Raw genomic sequence first — 22,847 nt, forward strand, 5'->3', positions numbered from 1 at the left:
CCAAAGCTCCTGCCAGGAAATCAACTCTGCCCAGGTGAGTCACCAAAATGAAATCCTTCTCGCAGTGGACCATAACCGTCTCCGTGGCAGGACTGCCTGCACCGCAGTGTTTCACCGACGAGCATCCTGCTCAGGATGGTGCGATGGGTTCTCCACTGTGTCGGGGAGGAAGGGGGAAGGTCACCTCCGCTTTACCGGTGCCCCTCGTATCCTTCCCACAGGGTTTAACAACCGGTGGACTTCACCTTCACGCTGCCTATATACCATTTTGGGGATTTACTTCCCGACTGTTAACACCCAAACGTTTTCTTTTAATAAAAATCTAATTAAAACGGCAACCTGAGAAACGCAGACACCGCACCGGTTGAACCGAACCGCTTGTGCCCCCCCTCACCCCGGGGAAGGTGGCACCCCCATGCCGGGCCGCAACCCCACCGCAGGGTGCCAGGGCCCCGCCAGGCCTCCGACGAGCCCGGGGGGAGGCGCGGGGACGCCCCTAAGGCCTTGCAGAGGAGCCGGGCCTGGGGCTGAGGGGGACGGGCCTCCCCCGGATCTCCCCGCCGAGGCCAGGGCGGGGGCAGCGGGCCGCTGCAGGCCATGCCGCCCGAGGGGGGCACAGCCAGGCGCCGGCAGAGAGGCCGGCCCAGCGGGGCGGGCAGGGCTCAGAGGTGACCAGGCCCTCTCCCCGCACCGGGCCGGGCGGAGGGCGAGGCCCCACCGCCCCTCTTCCCGCCCGCCCCTGTCAGGCACCGCCTACCCCTCTCCCCGCCCCGCCTCTCCCCCTCCTCCTCCTCCTCCGCCGCCTGACAAGGGGACGGGGGCGGCAGTCGCGGCGAGGCGGCAGCGGGAGGGGGGAGACTAAGGCAGGAGGTAGCCCTCGAAGCTCCGCCGGTCCGGGCTGCTTCTCGTCCTTCTCCTGCGTGCGGGGCGTTGAGGTGCGGCCATGGTGAAGGTGTCGTTCAATTCGGCGTTGGCGCAGAAGGAGGCGGCGAAGAAGGAGGAGGAGAACAGCCAGGTGCTGATCCTGCCGCCGGACGCCAAGGTGGGGGACCGGGGGCCGAGCGGCTGAAGGCCGGCCCGGCTGCGCGGCGGTGGGGGCTTGGCTGGGCTGGGTGCTGCCGGGTGGAGGGAAACACGCTGGCGACGGTTTAATTCTTTTATGTGGGGTTGTTTTTTTTTTTTTTTTCCCCTTCCCCACTCCCCCGGAGATAAACGGCGGGCGGGCCAGCCGGGAAGGGTGCGCAGCGGTGTGCCCCACCGCCCCCCCCCCCCGCCCCTTCAGCTCACGCTTCTAAAATGGCTGACAGGAGAACGGGCTTTAAAGCTCCGCTTCTCCCTACTTTGGGGGATTTTTGTGGTGGTTTGGGTGTTGTGGTGCTTTGGCTTTTTTTTTTTTTTTTTTTTTTTTAACCCGACACCGCTTGGACCGTGTCCAGCTCAGTTTTTAAAGCGTTTTTCGTCTCCTTTGCGGCGCGGTCCCGTCCGGACCCCCGCGCGGGGGGCGGTGAGCTGAGGCGGGGGTAGGGGGAGCGAGGAGGCCGGCCCGGGAAGGGGCTGCCCTCGCCGGCCCAGCGCGGTGAGGCCGGGCACCGACCGACCGACGGCCAGCCCGGCCTGCCCCGAGGTCGGTGCGTCGCCCCTTCGTTGCGCTGGGGTCGGTCGGGGAAGTTGGGTTGTGTTTGGGAGCGGCTGGGTCGCGTCTGGTCTTCAGCAGCGCCTTTGACACCCCACGCCACCACCCCCCTCTCCTCCTCCTCCGGCCGCAGGGGTGAATCCGAGCTCGCAAATCCCAAAGGCTTCAGGGACAGGGAAGCTCTCGGCCCAGGATGAAGTCGGGGAGGTTTTTGGGGGGCCGTGCTTGTGTCCGCAGAGCCTGGTGGTGGTGGTGTGTTACCAGCGAACTTCGCCGTGAAACTTGGGCTGGTTTAAATAAAGGAACAAAGAGCTGCCTCCCCCCGCCCCAAAACAGCACCCGAACTCCGGTCGCCGTCCCTCCGCGCCTCCCAACAGCAACAAAGAACAGAGCAGCCACGGCTTTTAAAGTTTTTTTGAAGCGGAAAAAAAAACTACAAACCAAACCTGCCCAGAATATAAAGGTTTTGGGGGTTGCAGTTTCTGTGCTCCCGTAATCAAAACCAGTTTTTAATTAGGAGTAGTGTAATTTGCCCTGAGCTCTCTGAAAAGAGAATGAAAACTTGAAAAATGGCCAGCCGCGCATAAACAGCGTGCTTTGCTGTTTTCATTTGCTTTCACAATCTTTTGTGCATCAGGCCTCTGAATTACCAGATTGGTTCTGCTGAAAAGATAGTGCTTTTTAATTTGCTAAGTCTTTATGAGGAAATTCTGCCTGGGAAGACAGTGCCTGTTCAATTTCTAGCATGAAGTTGTGCCCTAGTGTAGGTATTGCCATGATTTTGATGGGGCCAGGTTCTTCCCCTGCGGAACCCGCTGTCATTTCAAAACCAAGGGGGACCAGAAGATGTTTTCTTCCTGGTACAGCAAGTGGTGAAATTTCACACTTCTACTGAACGTACTGCATTTATAAAACTCGGACCAAAGTATTTAAGTCCTTAGAACAGTGTGGCACAACAAATGAGACAGTATCATTACTCAAATTGCCTGCAATTAAGGAAAATCCGTTGGGTGATCTGTGTGCATAGTTGTTCCTAGCAGGAGAGCTATTCTCCCGAAGGGAATGGATTCCCTGAGCCCAGCTTGAGCTTTGGAGTTCCTTCTTGACCCCAGGTTTGGTGATCAGTTTGACACTGAGCACGTAAGCAAGACATAAAATACAAGTTCCAGAAAAAGGGTTTTTTTCATACTACCTTGGAATCCAGATCTGCCCTGGATGGTGTTTGTTCCCAGATAGACTACCAATTTGGGTTTGTCGTTCCTACTGCTAAACAAACAAGATACATCTGGCTAATTGTACACTGGGGAGCAAATACTCCTGACCCTGTCCAGGTATTGATGGAAGCCTGTTATTTGACTATGATTTCCTTAAGGCGGAGCTGTAAATTCTTGCAGCTGAGGATGAGATACAGGATCTGCCTTAACTTTGTTCAGGTCTTAGTACTGCTTCCCTTGCCTAGAAATGAGACTCACAAACATTTATTAACCAGGTCAAAAGGTGGTCTGGTCTCACTGTAGCTACTTATAAGTTCTTGCAGTGTTATCAGGGGATGAACATGCCTGAACAAGGCTTAAAACAGTCCTAAAATAGCATGCTGGGAGTGGATGCTCTGTACAGATGAAAATTCCAAAAGCAAATGAGTGCTCTTAAGGGACATCGAGCCTTTGACATTCTCCTTGACACATTTCCATCTCTCCTCAGCAGAACTGCAGACCTGTACCTACCGGTGTACAAAATTCTCTTGAATAAGCTTTTTTTGACCTTGGGTGTGTTAGAGCGTAAATAAAAGCAGATCTGAGTACAGTGGCATCATCTGTAGTTTTAGCAGAAAAGGCTATGCAATCCATGCAGGTTTAACAGTATTGAAACAAATTATGTCATGTAGCTGTAGATGTATCTGGATCTTCAAGTCTGGGAGTTTATTCTCAGATCTTGGTCAAAAAAGGGAACTGAGGGTCATTGTAAAACCTCATACCTTTGAGGTAAATGTAAGATATGCGCTTTGAACTTTACCTTCTCTAATATAAATGCATTAGACATGAATCTTCCCCCCCCCCCCCAAGGAACTTCTACTGCCTGTGCAGTTCTTTGGAGGAAAGGGGAAAAGTAAACCACATCTGACAAATGTATTATTCATGTCACTTCATTGCGGGAAAACCCTTAGCTTCAAGTGAGGTTTGAAGGCAATATAAGAATGTATATAGAAGAATGAATTCTCGTAGACTGAAAAAAAGGTCACATCTCCAAAACAGCATATATGGGACATTTGTTTTCCCCTCTCTGGTATCTTTATGGACATTGTTTCTATAGGATAATAAAAAGATCTGGATCACAAGTGTAAACATGGAAAATATTACAACATTTAATGAAGCTTTCTTTTATGAAGAAAGTCCTGGAAGGCGTTCTGGACTTGAAGTAAATGGAAATGCTTAAGAATGAAAGAGGATCAGCAGAATTGCTTATTCAGAATTTTATTATCAAGAAATTCCAAAGATTTGAGCAAGACATATTAGTAAACCAGTTGATATTATATAAGCCGAACCCTCTGAAATGTCCAGAAAATAAAGATTCGTGGGTGTGCTCTTGGACTAGTTCTTTCACAGTCTTGTTCTACTTCTTTTCCCGGCGCGGTGTCGTGAAGACGGCCACTCTGTCTGCCCTTGCAGGATTGCTCTAAAGTAGACAGTCTTCCTAGGGCTTATTAAAGAACGTTTGCACACAAAATGTGCTGATGGTGTGGCATAGAAATACTCTGATCTCACCAAAATTTGCCCAGTAACCTCTGATGCAGACACTAATAGAGAATTAAATGGGGAAGGAAGGAGAGGAAGACGTGAGAAGAGTAGGGGATGCATCACGGGAACAACAGCTTAAAGCTTTTGCAGAAGGCAATGGTCTTATGCATTGGAGGATGCTACTTAAAAGGAGTTTAAAAAATCAAGAGTGCTAATCCTGTCTCTGCATAAATCACCTGTCAGTATTACTGTGTGTTGTGAAAGTGGCTCCATGCTTACTGTAGGCAACCATTACAACTCTGCTGCTAATGTTGGATGGTAACTTCTGTGCCATCATTCTTGGCCAAAATACAGAATACTCTTAGTGAAGGTTCTCAGGCCGCATTTAATTTTCCACTTTGCTCATTGTCAGTACAATAGGGTATTTTATGACCCAGTTTCCCAACAAACAAACAGTGTGTGGTATTTTAACATTTCTTCCTACAATAGATCTTTGGAGAGCCAAAGTGAGCATAGTTGAAGTCTTCAGAGTTTGCAGAGTCGGTTCAGTACATTAAGTCCTCCCCAAAACTCTCTGCGCATTCAGTAACGAGTAACTCTAAGGCAGTCGCTCCCTTCTGCCAGGATAGGTGGTAACCTTTTATTTTTCTTTTTTCTTTTTAATTTTTTTTTTTTTTCCCCTTGGGGCATTCAGTTCAGCACATCTTTACCAAATACAGCCTTGTGGGCGTAAGCTGTGGGTTCAAACATAGGAATCATAGGTGACCTTTGGATAGCTGTATCTGCAGAGAGATTTCAATGTGAAAGTGTAAATGTTAAGAATTTTAAAAGCAGCAGCTTTCTGCGTTTATTCCTTATGAGAACATTAAAACATCTGCACTCTAATTTTTTTTTTCAGTTTAGCTTAATCTTTTCTAAAGCATACTAAAATAGGCCCTTTTAACACAAAGTAAGAGGGTCTACGTGGGAAATACTGTTGAGTAACCAATGAGCACTATTTTCCCATGTAAAAAAACCCTTAGATTTTGTATAATTGATATTATTTCTGAGATAAAGGTATTAGCTTTACAGTTGCTATACCCTATGTTTGTGTAAATATATATATAAATACTATGTAACATATATTTCTATGCTATATATCTGTTAGTATACACTATATATAAATAGACACTTGATTATTTTTTTGCTGTCAGGAAAGCAGGTTTTCCCGCTTTATGGGACATGCCTGTAGGTGGGCGTCTTGGGGTTGTTTTGTTTGGGTTTTGTTTCTTTTTTTCTTGGAGGAGCTTCTTTATTTCCTTTATTGCCTTCCTCCAGCCAAATTTTCTATAGGCCTTTCACCAGTCACCACTGGGGAAAGAGCAGACTTTGTATTTTTCTATATTTTCCATGATGCAACTAGGTCATTAAACCAACCAGCTTCTGCTGTCTGTCAGAACATTCTGGATTAAGACATGATTATTTAAAAGAGGACCAGAAGTAAAAAAATCCCAGCAAACTGAATTCTCTCCCCCTTTTCCTCCTTGACTTCACTAAGGTTTTAATGAAAAACCACCAAACCTCAGATGAAAACCCTTCAGTTTCAGGCACAAAGGGTACACAGAATTCTGTTACTTATTTGGGTTTATGGGTACCTGCAAGGATAAATTCAGGGAAATTAAGTTCAGGTAAACAAAATTTGTGGCAGGGGTTGTTCATGAGCAACACTTCCCAAGAAAAGAAGTCTTGTGGCTGATGTCATCCGCTGCATCCTTTTTAGATGGTGAATCTGTGCTACTGGTTAAGTAGTGCAGCTTCCTGAAAATAAGATCACTGTGGTCTTGAGATGTTTGGCTCCTAAAGCTGTTCCGTAGAGGTTGCCAGCAATTGAGAGAACAATACTAAAAAAAATATATATTAAAAAAAAAAAATCTTAAAGTTTGTGGTGCTGGTCTGAAAATCTCTCACTGTTTTGAAGTGAGCTTAGAAATTTGGAATCAGAGGTTAGAAAGTTCGAAAAGTGATATGGAAGAGCTTGTGTCATCCCCATCCCCCCAGCGATGGAAATGAACCTGTGGGCCAGAGGGGTTCTGTCAGTGGTCCATATCTCGCTTCCTTTTCTGTTTCTCGTCACTTCCCGACCTGAATAACAAATACAAAGATTTGGTTTGGAAATGCAACTGTTTCCCAGAAGAATGGTATTTAACATTTCAAACAGGATGTACTCTACTAGACCTTTGTAATAACTGCTTCGTCAGTTGTTTGTATCATTTATGTTTTTGTCTGTCTGAGCAAGAGCTGATATCCGTACGTATCATTACGGCTTATATGAATTCAGTGCGGGGATGAGCATAGACACAATGCAGATACTTTACGCACCTGTAAATAGTTTCTCTTTTCAGGTGAACAAATTTATACCTGGCTGAGGCCCCTCGCCCTACAAATGCATTTGCAGAATGTTTTTTTTTGCTTAACATTGTCACATGGCAAAGTCTGTAATTAGGTGAATCTTTACACAGCGCAATGTCTAAAAAAAACTATCCTGTGCTGTAATACATTGTTACAGATAATGCCATAAATACTTCTCATATGTTCACTCTTGTCTTTCTGTGCTGCAATATTATTTTCTTTCTGATAAGCTGCAAAAAATTAGTTTGGATGTTAACATTGCATAGTGGTGTGAAAAATACCACTTAAACAGAGGCTGTTGGAACGAAAAGTTCTGTTCAGTGGGAAAAGCTGAAGTTAAATTAGTTCATTTCTGAAGATGAAATGCTGAACTTCCCTGTAAAAACAAACACTTGAAAGAAAATGTTCTTGGAATCAACAGTATTTTCAAGGGAAATGGTTTAGGCACCTTCCATTATAATATTTATTCCAACATATGAATGTGTATTTCAAGAAGAGTTTAATTTCAAAATATAAGGTGTATATATGTTTTTTTTCCTGTTAAGTATTTTAATGAAATGTTTACAGTTGCAAATGTAGTCTAACAGTTGTATTCCTATAGACTCAAATAAATCAATTTTCCTCGTTATTTGCATGGTGCTTTCCATTTTTTCTCTTATTAGCAATTTAATAAATTTTGATGCTAGTGGTCATTTGAGAGGGGGCTGTAAGAATGGTTAGCATACTTACCTCCAGTAGTGTTTTCAGCTAACTCTTCTGCAGTTGTGATTTTGGAATATTTGTCAGCATTATCCATATTTTCTATCCAGTAGCCACTAACTACAGGCACTAAATAGCTTACACACAAAGAAAATAGTTCTCTCTATGACTGTCGGGAAATATCTTCAAAAGCAAATACTGCATTTTTAAGTCCTAGTCATTTTAAATGTGCTTTATTCTGTGCTTCCAAAAACATTGTGACGTATTTCAAACATAAGAACTACAGCTGGGATAAGTAATGGTGCATTCTGTTAGCTATTGCATGGATTCCTTTTTTTTGTTTGTTTTATTTTGTTCCCTCCCCCTTGACAAAGGTTAGCATTATCTGCTTTTAGTCTCCTGATCCATATGAATAATACAACGTTCATTTTCTTACTATTCATGTACTGCTTTTTATCCTCAGTGGAAATTACTTTGAATCTACAGATGAAAAGCATGCTAATTTATGAAACTCAGATATCTGTCCTAATTTTACAGATGTGGTAAAACGAAGGAATGAGATAATTAATAAGATTGAGCTCTGCAATGAAGTCAGGAATGGTTTTCCAGCAGACATCACGTGGCCTAGGGTTTGGACCACAATGGACATGTAGAGAGACTCCAACTCCAGCACCTATCTGAGTGATCGATGCGGCATCTACAAGCAAGGGTCCTTTGTGCAACAGCCTTAAAAATTTACCATGAAAAAAACAGCGAAGTAATATTTGTCCAACAGTTATTATAGACATCATGGAAAAAATAAGTTGTTTTGTTTGCCCTTTCCAAATAGTGCCAGTGTGTGTGTCTATACAAATATTTTTATAAAGTTTATGTATTATTAAATATATAGTATATGTTATTTTTTGTATATATACACACATAAAAATAAAACCCACAGGCATTTTAAGAGCAGAGTTCCTTGAATGCAAATCCTTGGATAATTTGTGGTTGTCTTCCTCCTAGGGTTCAGTAAAGTCCTGACTCTGATGGCAGCTTCCTGCTGTTTTGAGGGTAGAATGAGACAGTGGAATGACTCTGGAAGAAGAGTAGGCTGGGGACATCATATGGGGAGGGGGCACTGATCTCTGGGGTGGATTGCTGAATCATGAAGGTCTACTTATTTATTTATTTTAGAAGATACAGCCCATATAGAAACCCCTTGCATTTACACATTTGAAAATGCAGTGCTCTTTACAGGGCAGGAAGCTGGATGTGGCTTTTTGAGGCAGCTGTGCGGTGTGATCAGTGTGTTGTCTTGCTTAAGGTTTGCAGTTTTGGGAAGTTTTCTTGTTGCTTGATAGGGTGTTTGAACATCGGCCAGCATCTGTATTTCTGCAGGGTGTGATGCAGCCAGGTGCTGGGTGCTGCCAGCGTGTGCACCACTTCAGGCTGGGAATAATTACAGTGAAGCCCTTCAGATTGTTACAACAGTTTCTTCTAGAAAGGGGGCGTAATTAAATGTAAGCCTTTCAAGGTCAGCTCTTCTGTGCTGTTACTCCTAAGTGCTACAATTAAATGCTATTCTGTATTTGCCATGTTGAATGGCTTCCACTCGGAGAACTCCGCTTGCTGCACGGGTACCACGCATCTTAATTCACTAATGTGTATAAGCAAGGTATGGTTTTTTGAGGACAAGGCTGCCATTCAGAGGGACCCCAGCAGGCTACAGTAATGGGCTGAACAGAACCTCGTGAGTTTCAGAAATAACAAATGCAAAGTCCTGTACATGGAACAGACTCATTCCTCCATCAGGATGGGCTGGGGACCGCCTGGCTGGGAAGCTGATCTGCTTGAGAAGGACTCAAGCCTTTGGGTGGACAGTCAGCTGTGCACGAGTCACTGTCATCGCTGAAGGCTGAGAGCTTTCCGATCCAAAAAAAGACATCAAAGACATCGACAGACTGGTGCGAGTCCAGCAGTGGCCACCTCAATGGTTGGAGGCTGGAGCATGTACCCTGTGAGGAGTGGCCAAGGGAGGGGTGCTTGCTCAGCCTGGAGATGAGGTGGCTGTGGGAAGACTTCACAGCAGCCTCCCAGCACCTGGGGAGGTGAATGAAAAGGCAGTGGGCATAAATTGAAAAAGCAGAGCTTCCAACTGGGTATAGGCAAAGTGTTTTTCGGCGGCAGGAGAACTGAATGCTGAGCAGGTTGCCCAGAGAAGCTTTGAAGTCAGAGTCCTTGGAGGTTCTCAAAACCTCACTGGACAAGAGCCCTGAGCAATGTTGACAGGTTTCAGAGTCCACTCTCCTTTTGAGCCAAGAGGCTGGACTCAAGACCTCCCGAGTGATTTCTGCGATGCTAGATTCTACTTTTGAGAGAAACTGAGACATGGTGTTTGTAACTTGCTTGAGATGACACACCATCTGTGGCTCAACTGGGAATAGAGTTATTAAATTCTGAGGCTCAGTGGTGCATATGTGCATGCTAATGAGATCTCTTGGGTGAAAGAGCCATCACCGCTTGGGAAAATAGCCTTGAGAGAAATCTAGGTTAAATCCACATAGCGTTCCATCACACTTAATGTCTGAGATTCAGGCAGTCGTAGGAAAAAAGCAGAGAAATTTCAGACATAAGAAGCGAGCAGGATAAGGAAGAGACAGGAACTGGAACAATCAAGGTCAAAAAGATAATTCAGTATTGATCTATTTTAAGTGGAATAGGAACCTTCTCAGTTCCTGTTTTCAAACACTGAGCTAATAATTCAGGTTAAAGTCGAGAGAAATATTGCATTTGAAGTTATAGATTTATTTAGTGTAGTTTTTGTAAGTATGGTAGAATGCAAGTTAATTTTAAGTCAAAGAATATGGGTGGGGAAAGGGATTTATTTTGTCAATGTGTAAAAATGAAGCATTTCTAAAAATTGGACAGTTAAATGCCATGTTTGACATGCTGTCACCGTAAAGGGTGTAGTGATTTTGTTTTCTGAAGGCAAAATGTATTCTGAAGAATGTGCCATATAACCTCTCAGACTTGGGGTTTCTTGTTTAAAAGAAATAAATATCCCTCGGGCACCTCTTGCCAGATATCTGTGCAAGCTTTTGTCTGTGTGTTTTGGTCTATGAAATGCAAACTGTTCCACCAGAACACTTTTTGTTTCTTAATAGGTGTGGAACGCACAACAAATTTCCATCATTCTAATTTATGAAAATGTATAGGTAACTTCATCAACATATATACAGCATATAAAAAAAATTGGCTTTCACCACCTCTTCACTAACAAAGCTTATGAAAACTTTTTTATTCAGTCCCGTGGCAATTGTAGATCTCTGTGGCTGTCAGTGGCACAAGAACTTTTGAATTCAACAACCAGACATTTAAAGGCAACGTGTTTTCCAAGTGTTGTAGGTTTTGTTGAAGTTTCATGTTGGGGGCAAGGGGAGGAGGAAGAAGGCAGGAGAACTGTAAAGCCCCAAAGCAAAGGAAATGAATGATATGGGGAGCTTTATTACTTGTCTAGCACAGACCCAGCGCTCCTGGATTTGTTTTTTATCTATTTTTTGTTAAATGAAGCAAGTGATTAAGGTTATTTATTAATCCTCTCCCTGTATAGTATTAGTGTTGCTTAAAGACTGTAGATGTGTTATCACAGAATGGCTGAAGTTGGAAAGGACCTCTGGAGGTCATCTGGGCCAAGCCCTTGCTCACTAGAGCCGGTTGCCCAGGACCATGTCCAGATGGCTTTTGAATATCTCCAAGGATGGAGACTCCACGACCTCCCTGGGCAACCTGCATCAGCGCTCAGTCACCCTCACACTAAAAAAGTATTTCCTGATGTTCAGAAGGAATATGAGATGATATTATGATCCTGTTTGCTAAAAATTCCTCGTTGCTGTACTAGGAGTGTTGGTTTAATGTTGGTTGGTGGGGCAGGCTAAAAATGTAGCACTTCCGTGGCCGTAGCCCAGCTCCTCTTCCCGAGACTGTAGCACGCTGATGTGGTGAATGGTTTGTCTTGTAGCATTAATGAAGGGAGGGAATGGAAATAAGGTTTGCCCAGTACTCTGCATGTGGCACAGACTGGAGAACTCTGCTTTGGGATGGGGAAAGATACAGGGGGCATAGACACAGGATAAGAAGGAAATTATAGGAGGACTTGAAACCACTGGGTTTGGTGGTGAGAGCAGGGAGTTGGGCGATCTTGGAACTGGACAGAGAAAAGTGGAAAAATTGGGAGAACACAGTTTGAAGAAAACGGAGTAGAATATAGTGCGTGGTTAGTTGTACAATTGCTGTAGACAGCCTGGGATAAGATATAGCTGAAGGGTGTACGTGTGAATCACCTGAACGAAGTCCTTGCCTGGTCTACCAAGACAAAACTTTCAGACCATTTAAATGAGTGTGGTTGGGGTTGCGTGTGTTGTTTTTGTTTTTTTTTTTCTCTTTCTAGGCCTTGTAAGAACTAAAGCCAACAATAAAAATAACCACTCTTAACAATACTGCTCCCAAATTTAATCAAAACAGCAGACTAAATAGTTACAGGCTTCTTCCACTTTACCTGTCCTCTTTGATTGTTGGCTGCTATCAAGTTTTGTAATCTCTTATCTCAGAAGTTGAAGGCAGTGTTTAGGTAAATCAGGATTACTCACATCGGTTAAGAATTGCAGGATTACTCTTCCAAGACAGCTTCTTTTATTGTCCCTCTATCACATAGCTCTGGGTGAACTGCTGATTCACATCCTTTATGTTCACGTTACAGTTGTAATACTCCTTGACTTCCTGCAGAGAAATTGAACTCTTCATGTTCCACCATGTTTCTCTCTAGTTTTATTTCCCGCTCCCCTTTTCTTGCCTGTTTTCCAATTTGTTTTTGTTCTTCCTTCACCTTCGTCTTTCCCAATACATGCAGCTTCCTTCCTATCCACCAGCACCGATTCCCTTTTTAAGATGATCTTGAGATGGCAGCTTATATTAATGTTTTTATTCCATGATGGTTATGACGTTTGAACCATGAAATAAGTCATTTGGCAGACACCTAATTTTTTTAATAAAACACCCCCACTATTTGGTGAAAGATAGCATTCAACTAATAGAAAAATGATCTTGTGCTTTGAACTTTGGAAATCTCTTGGAATGTATTTTCTTCTCGCTGGTTGATGTCCTAGTGCTTTACAACAGAATTTGTATTTACAATGTTATTCTACAGGACATATACAGAGATTAGAAATACAGGAAGAGGTTAATAGTACTAACTGCCTCATAGATAATTCTAATGAATTAATCCCCTTAGTTATCCAAGCTGGGTGACTGCAACAAGCAACACCAGAACTAAGGTTTGGTTTTCATGCTATTCTTCAGGCAGAGAGCCTTTGGCCAGATGGACAAGTCCCTGTCCATCTTGACAGAAGAGGAACTGGCAGTGCTGCCGCAGAGGGGTTGCAGTGTTCAGATATCAACTGCACATAAACAACCCTAGCATCTTTTCAGGCTTCATCATCCGCGTAGAAAGAATACGTCACTCCTTGTGATAAGCGAGCGATCTCTGAGGCATTTATTGTCTATAGAGTCTGTTTTTCCAACTGGCAAGTTAAAAGGTCATTGTACTTAAAATTTAAATTTAATTTTATTAGGAGGCATAAAATTGCGGCTTGAGAGGCGGATCAGCATGACGGCCTTCCAGATTCGCAGCATCTGCCAAGTGAGGAGTCTTGCAAAAAAGCCTGCCTTAATTTCCCATCTGCAACAAGTAATAAATAGAATACCAAGCTTGGAGCAGTCTTCAGGCAGGAATACCATGGGAGGAATGCAGAGCTCTTTCTAAATTGAGTTCATTTAAAATTGACTGTCTTTTGGGGAGGATTTTCTACAGATGTCAGATTTACAAGTCAGAGCAGGCAAGCCTGACCAACAGAATTCTGTTTATTCAGCCGCCGGTCAGTATTTTATTTCAAGACTTTTTAGCCTCCCTCATTAAAAAACACTTTCAGGGAGTCATTAACTTCTCTTTTCCCCATTCCACTCATTAAAGCTGCAGTTGGTCAATATTTGCCTTTAGGAAGCTGAGAGGCCCCACTGCATTCTGTCCATCCGTCTGAGCTGACTGGCACGCAAAGGACCTCGGAAGGAAACTGTTCCGAACGGCTTCTAGCTAATTTTACTCACATAAATTGTAAGCTTTTATATGTGTGTCTATGTGTGTGTATATATATATATGTAAAAATAAAAGATGTTATTCTCAGATGCATAATTATGGACAGTTTGTGTATTATGCTGCAGACATTTTTAGTAATATTTGTTATACTCAGTAATACTCTGCATCTGTTTTCTCTGCGGATCAAAGGCTGCGTGTCAGTTCTGAAAGAGATTTCCCCCTCCCAAAATTATTTTTATTGCTGTGGTATCTGTTTTTAAATTTGGGACATTATCTTTTGCATAGGTGCACAACTGTCATACAGTATTCTGGAGTCTCCACAGCATATCCTAGCACATCCATTGTATCTGGTATAGGTGGATTCTTACCCAATTGTTTCATATGATTTTTTTTTTTTTAATCATATAACTGATGTGTCCTTAATTTCTGTAATGGAACAAGGTCTGATAATCTTCTCACCCATTTTAATATGAACTAGACATACGCCTTGTAACTTTTTAGACTGCTTTACTTTCATAATGTTAAAGCAATTATATTCCACTATGTACAAAAAGCCACAAGGGGAAAATCTAAGTAATTACCAAGTCTAATTATACACATTTGTGGCTCAGTATTGAAGTTTCTTAGAATAATTTTGTGATGTTACCCCAAACATGAATTTGGTGCTTCTGAAATTCAGCATTTATTTAAAGAGGAAAAAAAAAAAAAAGTAAAATTAAAATTTAACTGAAAAGAGCAAGAGAATTTATGGCCGGTAGCCATTAATTAACTGCTAATGTTTGCAGCTTTAGAGGTTATTAACTTTTTTTTTTCTTTCAGTCCAGTCCACTCCAGAACACTTAAAGCTAATTGTCGTAAATACGTTCTTGTGAAGATCTCTCTTTCTCTGTAATTGAGAGGTGCTTTGGTAAATCGTGGTATCATTTGGTAAATCGTGGTATCATTTGTTCGTCTCCGAAGTGTTTGAGGGTCCCAGTACCAAGACCAAGTGCAGCTCTACCTGAGCTGCTGTGGTCACTGACGAAGGGGACTTTACTCAAAACTGCAGTCGTCTTGCAACTGCTTTGCGAGAAGATGACCGATTTGAGAGAATCCTACCAACGTTTTTAAAATTAAATTATCTTTAAAAAGAGAATTTAATACTTCTCATTTTCAATCTACAGGAAAACTGTTCCTGCAGAGCTTGAAGCTATTCAGATTGGGAAGTTCTGAGCCGTTTAATTTTAACGCTGTAGGGTTTAGTGTACAAGTGGTGGAGAGATGCTTCTGTTTCATGTCTTGTCCATGGGAAACAAGCTAATCAAATGTTTTCCAATTAGAACAATCAGCTCGTCAAGGGAAACAAGCCAGTATTGGGCTTGCATCCAGTTCCTCCTAAGGCATTTTGCATTGGAGAAGTTTAGTTCTGTGGCATCATCTTAAGGCTGAGGATTCACCAGGGACTTGGAAGTACACGGGGCAGGGATGAAGCAGAAGAGGGGGGAGAAAAGGACTGGAACAGCAATGCTCAATTATCGCTGCTCACAAAAGTAGAGGGGCATATTTTTAGAGGTCAGTCTTCACCTCAAGTACACGGTGCTTTCTCTTGTCAGGTACCTCTGGCAGTGGAAAGCTGACCCAGAGAAAAATTAGTCCGTGAGGCTGCAGTCTCACGTTGTGCTGTGGCTTCAGAAGCTGGCGCTGCTGTCTGGGAACAAAGTGCGGTCGTAACTATGTGGGGAGAGGTGCTAATTCAGCACTGTCCCTCTTAGTGGGGATCCGCTTTCACTTAATGGTTGCTTGTTGTGTTTTTTTTTTCTTTTCAGAACATGAGTCACCTGGAAGGAGGGTGAGCATCCCTCACAATTATTTCTCTTGCAGTGCGGAGGGTCAGATTTATGTAGCGAGGGATGAATTATTCTTTTGGGTCAATTCAGCCCAAACTAAGCTGTCATGGCAACAATACAAAAGCTTAGCCAGGTTAGCCATGGGACAGCTACTAATAAGAGTATAATTTAGCTTCAGTAGCTTATTTATAATAATTTAAGGTGGTTTAAGCTGATTGATGGTATACTTAGGTTTCAGATTCAGAAAAGGAAATAAATTCTGTGTTCTCCTTCAAAAGCATAAAATGTTTGCAGTGTTACCTAATGCTTGTGGTTCCTCTGTACCGAGATGCAATACTTTCATGCAGAGTCCTAAGCAAGAGGCTAAACTGGGCTTGAACTCTTGCTCTAAATAAATTTGCTGTGCAGTAGGCTGTGGACAAATCAATGCAATGGGCAACCACAAATACAAAATACGTTACTGTGCTACCATTAGGGATGCCTTCAGAAATAATAATGATAAAATTTAGCTGCTGGTAGAGGATTAAAGACTTAAAATAAGCATATTGTTTACATCTGTCATCTCCTGTATTAAAGAAAAATTATTTATGGTGAAATACTGATAAACTCATCCTTCAGCTTCCTCCTAGCATGGTAAAAGTGACTTTCCTTTCCCTGATTATTTTTGTGTCGTATGCAAAACTAATTTGACATTAATCCCCATTTCCAGGTAGGCGTTCACGCTGTGTATGCCTTCTGCGCCATTTCCCAGATGCATATTTTGTAAGTCTTTCTGATGTAAAAATGGAAGAGACAGTTACTCCACTAATGCATAATTCTGCTTGGAGTTAAAAAAAAAAAAAAAGCAGCACTGGGAAGGAATAAAGATACTCTTTATATTCTTCACTAGGGAATATTTTGGCATTGTATCCCAGAGCCAGTTTTCTATTCGTTTCTCTGACATTAACCTCTAACAGTTTAAATGACAGCTATTTAAAAAAGTTTCAATTGGGTGTCCTTTATGCGTTGAAATATCTAGGGAAATAGTTACCTAATGATAAGGGGCAACATAAAAATAAAAATCCTTGTTTTACCTGGTTTAGATTTATAATTGAGATGATTTATAGAAGAATTCACAGTGAATCTTAACCTGACCTGAAAGTTAATTAGATTACCATGGGTATTATGTTCTATTCTCAGTCTTTGCAAACAGCCAAGTTAAAAACCACGCGGCTAGTAATCCTGTGATTCTTCACGCTGAATTCCTTAAATAATTAGTAACGTAAACACTTTTAAAAGTTATTACTTGTCTTTTCATTCTGCTTTTTCAGTCCACGGCAACTGTTTTCTAGCCGCTCTAACTTTGCCTTGTAACGTGTCCCAGAAATGTTGGTTGGAGGGGGCCTCTGGAAGTCATCTGGTCCAAGCTCCCTTTAGAAACAGGATGGTTGCCAAAGCAAGATCAGCCATGGCTTTGTCTGGTTGAGTCTCGAAAACCTCCGAAGATGGAGATTTTGCAATCTGATTTACTGTGGTAGTTTGCAAGGTAACATAAACCAAAATCTATGAAATCTCTTCAGTTTGACTCTTAAATATTTCTGAATCAGGTTTTGGCAGCCGTTGCCTGGCAAAGGAGCTGCATTGCCACTTCTGTATCAAAGATAATTGCAGTGTACTATAAAGGTGGGTTTCACATCACCTAATTTTAGCTACATATGAATTAGTTACCTATTTTTTTAACCATGGAATTTCCCACTATAATCAGTGAAAAGAAGTCCATCTAAAAGACTGTTTCTCCCTCTCAGGGATGGTTGGGATGAGTCATTCTCAGGAAATGCTTCTTTCTCCCCACCATTTACAGGGAGGGTCCCCTTTCCATTTGGCATCAGACTTGCTTAGATGGCTTCGGCCAGATGAGAGGAATTCCTTCCCCACTGGACCACGACAGCGTGGGGACTACACCCACGACTTCGTTCAAGTGGGAAATCATTCTAATTAGCAAATACTGCAAAAAAAAACCACATGAGGCAGAACATCGACTGACAACCGTAGCTATTGGTGCCTTCTCAAGCGCTTCACTCGTCCTGGTTTGACGTTTTTTGTTTATTTGGATGTAATGATTTCGCCTTGGTCATCATGCTACCCTATTGTTTTTTTGGTTGCAATGGGGTAATGAATTGCTTTGAATTCTGAGATTTTCCCAGGATCGTCATGGTTTAGAAGAGGGTGACTCAAAGATGGTGGGGGGAGGTGTTTCTGGTTGGTTTTGGTTTTGTTTTTTTGTTTTTTTTTTTTTTGGATGTGAGTTAACGCAAACACTTTGGGGAGGAAAGAGCGCTGTGGTGTGGCTGATAGAGGGAGGATTTTGCAAGCAGCAGTTTATTGCTTCAGATGCCTGTGGGGACTGCATGGTTATGCAAACTAGTGCCCCAAAGGGGAAACATCCTGTCATGCCTTTAGCATAACATGCACAGCAGAGAGAGTGAGGCATGGCCAACGCTGTCTTTGAGCAGAAAGCCTCCTTAACTACAACTTACAGAGCTTTTTTTTTTTTTTTTTTTCCACTCTTATTATTCTGCCAGCAAAGAGGTGGTAAAGTCTCTTTTGTCCTGATGGAACAACATAGGAAATGATGTATTTTGCTCTTCTCATTACCTTTGATCTTTTGTTGGTTCTTCAAGCTCACTTAAATTGCATATACCAAGATAAAAAAGAATCTGACCTTTCTGAATTGACTTCCTCGCTCTGCTGTTGCTGCATGGAGTTTGCCTGAGAATGGATATTTTTCTGTCTGCAATCTTTAAAGTGGCTCACTGTGTGTTATTTGGTATCTTGGGAGATTTTGTTATGTTTTTCTCTTCCTTAAGAGTTAAGTCTGCTGATTTTGTCAGTGACGATGGCATTAAAAATGACTGTTAATACAAGTTTTCCTAAACCTCAACTTACATAGATCTGTTTTGAACTCTACCAAATAAAATATGTTTCCAAACAATTGTGCTAAAGCGCATGTAAGCCTTTTCTGATGGATGCGATGTTTGTACTGGCTGGACCTGAAGTATCTGCTGTCATGCGTGTCCTGGGAACGTTGTTGTTGAAGGTCTCTGTGATGCATTGCAGGACCCTGAGGATGCTGTGCCGGTCGGGCAGAGGAGAGCCTGGTGCTGGTGCATGTGCTTCGGGTTGGCCTTTATGCTGGCTGGTGTGATCCTGGGTGGTGCCTATCTGTACAAATATTTTGCATTCCAGGTAAGTCAAATGCATTTTTGTCATGGGAGGGTTGCATTTTTCTCAGTTACGCTTTATGTTTAGAAGAGGGAAGAACAGCAACAGACTAAACCAACTTGCCTTGCTGCTCCCATTTTTATCTTTCTAAAACTTCAGCTTTTCTAAAGGCAAAGTGTATGGCCTGCTCTGAAGTTACCTATCAGCAGAGGAAAGCAGGAGCGAAGCTGGCAAATAAAAGGGAGCAACGCTTCTGAAAACCTTCCTTTGCAGAGAAAGGGTTGTATCTAAATAGGACTTGGGTTTGGGAACACCAGTGGTGCCCCAGATTTCCACCTGCTCACTCTCTGTTCAGCAGCGCTCAATACTGGCGGTAGATTAACCCCTTGAAAACCTCCTTGTTTGACCACAGATTTCCTAGAGGCACGCGGTACTGCTAACGCGCAGGAAAGGGACCGCTTGTGAAAGCGGTGCAGCGACTCTCCTCCTTCCTAGCTTCCACAGGTATAAGAAAAACAGGCCCTGCAGGGGACGTGGGAGAAGCACAGCCAACGTGGTTAAACATGCTCCGTCAAGTCTAATCCACGCTGACAGGATTAGACCTCTGACAAAATGTATTTTCAGTCTTTTAACAAATGGCACCCCTGCAAGAGGAGCCCTGCGAAGGCAGCAGTGCCAGGGAAGTGGAACGTTTACCTGAAACATTGGAAATTCGAGTTAAATGTTGTCTTCCTCAGGGGGGGAACTGTCACCGGGCGGCGGTGGATGTGCTGGGCTGTTGCTCAGGTGGTGCGAACGCACACCCCCCTCCTTCAGAAACTGCTGAGGTAGCAAGATTCATGGGGTCAGATAGGGAGAGTATAACCAAAACATGAATCCCTCTAGCCCACTGGGTAGCACACCAAATTATAAGGCAGAAATTCTGTGTTCTTGTCCCTGCTACCAGCATTATTTTCCCCCCCCTTTTAGTAGCTGCTAATGTAGAAAGCAAAATGATTAAACATAGAATCATAGAATTGCCTGGGTTGGAAAGGACTTTTCAGATCATCAAGTCCAACCATCAACCTAACACTGACAAAACCCATCACTAAACCATATCTCTAAGCACCACGTCTGCCTGTCTTTTAAATACCTCCAGGGATGGTGACTCAACCACTTCCCCTGTCAGCCTGTGCCAATGCTTAATAACCCTGTCAGTGCAACAATTTTTCCTAATATCCAGTCTAAACCTCCCCTGGCACAACTTGAGGCTGTTTCCTCTTGTCCTATCGCTTGTTCCTTGGGAGAAGAGACTGACCTCCACCTCTCTACACCCTCCTTTCAGGTAGTTGTAGAGAGCGATAAGGTCTCCCCTCAGCCTCCTTTTCTCCAGGCTGAACAACCCCAGTTCCCTCAGCCGCTCCTCATAAGACTTGTGCTCCAGACCCCTCACCAGCTTCGTTGCCCTTCTCTGAACCCGCTCCAGCACCTCAATGTCTTTTCTTGTGGTGAGGGGCCCAAAACTGGACCCAGCACTTGAGATGGGGCCTCACCAGTGCCGAGTCCAGGGGGACAATGACTTCCCTGGTCCTGCTGGACACACTATTCCTGATAACATGAGAAATTCTAGCTGAACTTGCTGTAGTCTCTTTGGCTGTCACGTTAACCTAATTTACAGGGGAGCAGTAGCGTTGCAAACGATGCTTAAACGGCGTAGCGTATCTTGGTGGATTAACAAGCTCAGAGTAGCTGAAGGCCTGCTGCATTGCTGCATGTCTCATCCGTGCCTGGCACCGCAGTGCTGCACCTTCCACCTGCCGGCAAGCTGAAATTGAAAGTGCCGTTTAATTGAAACTTGTGGTACTTGTTGTTCACGAGTCAGATCTGGGGAGAAGGAAACATTCAGAATTGAGCTAACATTGCACTGAAGACATGTTGTCAATGACTTTAGATCGATGGCATGTGCATATGCATAAATCGTGTGTTTCTAAAACTATCTGGCTATAAATCTGGTATATGACTTCCTCTGACTCAGGACTTCATTTTGCAGTTCACTTGGGTAACTGACACGTGTACTGTGACAGAAGGACACAAAATAGTTGTTTTAATTTCTTTTTATTACCCTTTTGTCTTTTAAAACTGTTCAGAACAAAAAATAATTTCTTCTAGAAACTGACTTTCAAAACTTCTGAAGCCTAAGACTAAGCAGCTTCACAGAATGCTTGAGGTTGGAAGGAAACTTGTGAAGTTGTCTGGTTCAACCCCCTACTCTAAGCAGGATCAAATTCAGAGTTAGACTTGCTTTTTAAAAGTGATTTGGACGGTCAGTTTCAATGTCTTAAATTGTAATTATTGACTGCAGTTAAATCAAAATTTAATAATAATAATAATGTGCATGTATATAGGTGTAGGAACTTCATTGTCTTTCTAAAAATAAGATGCAATGTGCCACAGATAATGGATGCAAAATAGCAGACTAGATTTTAAGAACCTGCTTTTGGGATCCTGTTTTCCTTGAATTCAAGGGAAGGGCTCCCTCTGGGTTCAGTACCATCAAGGTTTTACCCGTGGCCCTGTTGTAGATAGCAACTGGCTCCTACTTTGGTGTGTGAATCAAATTAAAGGGAAAACATTTCATCTAGTCTGACAAGTTTTTCTTCTCTGCAGTACTTTGAGAATATTAGTTTTAAACTTCTAACAAAGTGATTGATGTTTTTGTTGCTGGGTTGTTTGCTATTTTTAGCAGGGCGGTGTGTATTTCTGTGGAATAAAGTACATTGAAGACGGCTTGAGTTTACCCGAGCCTGGGGCAGAGGCTCAGAGTGCTCGCTACCACACCATCGAGCAAAACATTCAGATCCTGGAGGAGGAGGACGTTGAATTTATCAGCGTGCCAGTCCCTGAGTTTGCTGATAGCGATCCTGCTGATATCGTCCATGACTTCCACCGGGTAAGAAATAATTTGTGAAGAAGCTGAAAGCATTTAAAACTTGAAAAATCTTCCCCCTCAGTCATCCTGATGAATGTACTCCCTAATTATTGTGGTGGGGGAGAGCAGAGGGTGGAGGAGGCAGCAGAAACGTTTTGATCAGCAGCAGGCTGCAAGCAATTATTAACCGGGCATACAAAGTACAGCGTTATACAACCGTCATGAGGTAGCATGTAAACCACCGTTCGCAAATACAGTTCTGTTTTTAGAAAGGGAAAAGTCTTAGAGCTGTTTCCTTTCCTTAGTATGAGGAAGTCGAGAGAATATACATCTTGCTGTGCTAAGTCCACCGAGCCAGACTTTGCTCAACCAAGGGAAGTTTAGAAAGGGCCGTCGCAGCTTTGGCCTCGGCCTGCAGGGCCTGGTGGCGTCTGATGTCTCTAGGTATGTTCACGCACCCCCAGAGGCTGCTCTCGTAGCATGGCTCAAAAACCCCGGAGCAGCAAAAGAAGGGGCAGGAAGCAACCAGCTGACCGAGGGTGGAAGAGAGCTCCTTTTCCAGATGCCGTAGGAAGCCTAGCAGAAGCTAAATTTTCCTTTTGCACCACAGGCTATTTGCGGTTCCTGAAGGCACTGATCCACAGTTTTGAAGCGCTTTTAGCTGTTTCTTCCTCTTTTGTAGAAGAAACTTTGATTGATAGGAATCACAGTAATAAATTTTTGCCAAGGCAGTTGACAGGCCTACGGCTCTTGGTATTAACGACAGCTGTAAAACAATTAGAAGCCCGTCTTTTCTGTATCAGCCTGATGGAAGCTGTCTGATAGCGTTGAAATGTTCTACAGCTGGTTTTTGGGAAGTTAATTGCTGTGAATACTTCACTGAACAGCTTTTTTTAAGCAAAGCTGAAAAAGAAGAATAGGGAAGCGTCCTATTTTTTTATGCAAACTTCAGAGTTTAAAGTTTTCCAGGCAAAACGAGTGCTATCTATCAAATATTCATAACCAGATTTGGAGGAAAACATTGCTTGCTTGAGCTATGTCATTTAAAAATATTTCTGAATATATTTAGGGAGCTTCTGTTAAGAGTTAGAGCAAAACTTCTAAAGAGGGAAAACTATAACAAAAAAAAAAGCGGTATGTAAGAAGTGGATAGGAACGATATAATATTAGAAATTTACTTTTTGATTGAATGGGTTAAAGGCTTTGCTCTAAAGGTCAGTGCAAGGATCATTTGCCATAGACGCAGCACTTACTCCCCTGTAATGAGATTAGTTGCAGTGATGATTGCTGCCCTGGTACTATTTTGACTGTTGGGCTCTTGGTGCTCAGC

The 22,847-nt window shown here is 43.0% G+C and overlaps 1 protein-coding gene across 2 annotated transcripts in view; it reads left to right on the forward strand.

The window, feature by feature from the left end:
- Nucleotides 1-474: 474 nt before the first annotated feature.
- The window catches only part of ITM2B (integral membrane protein 2B), a 28,872-nt gene continuing 6,499 nt past the window's right edge, over nucleotides 475-22,847 (forward strand). The window contains exons 1-3 of one of the 2 annotated variants that reach the window (XM_074565651.1): nucleotides 475-1,042; nucleotides 18,505-18,633; nucleotides 21,332-21,538. In XM_074565651.1, the coding sequence (XP_074421752.1) occupies nucleotides 944-1,042; nucleotides 18,505-18,633; nucleotides 21,332-21,538 (435 nt within the window). In that variant the 5' untranslated portion in view covers nucleotides 475-943. The remainder of the gene's footprint in view (nucleotides 1,043-18,504; nucleotides 18,634-21,331; nucleotides 21,539-22,847) is intronic. The other variant, XM_074565661.1, reaches the window with a different exon arrangement.

The sequence above is a fragment of the Larus michahellis genome, chromosome 1 (assembly GCF_964199755.1).
Source record: "Larus michahellis chromosome 1, bLarMic1.1, whole genome shotgun sequence".
Classification (NCBI taxonomy): Eukaryota; Metazoa; Chordata; class Aves; order Charadriiformes; family Laridae; genus Larus; species Larus michahellis.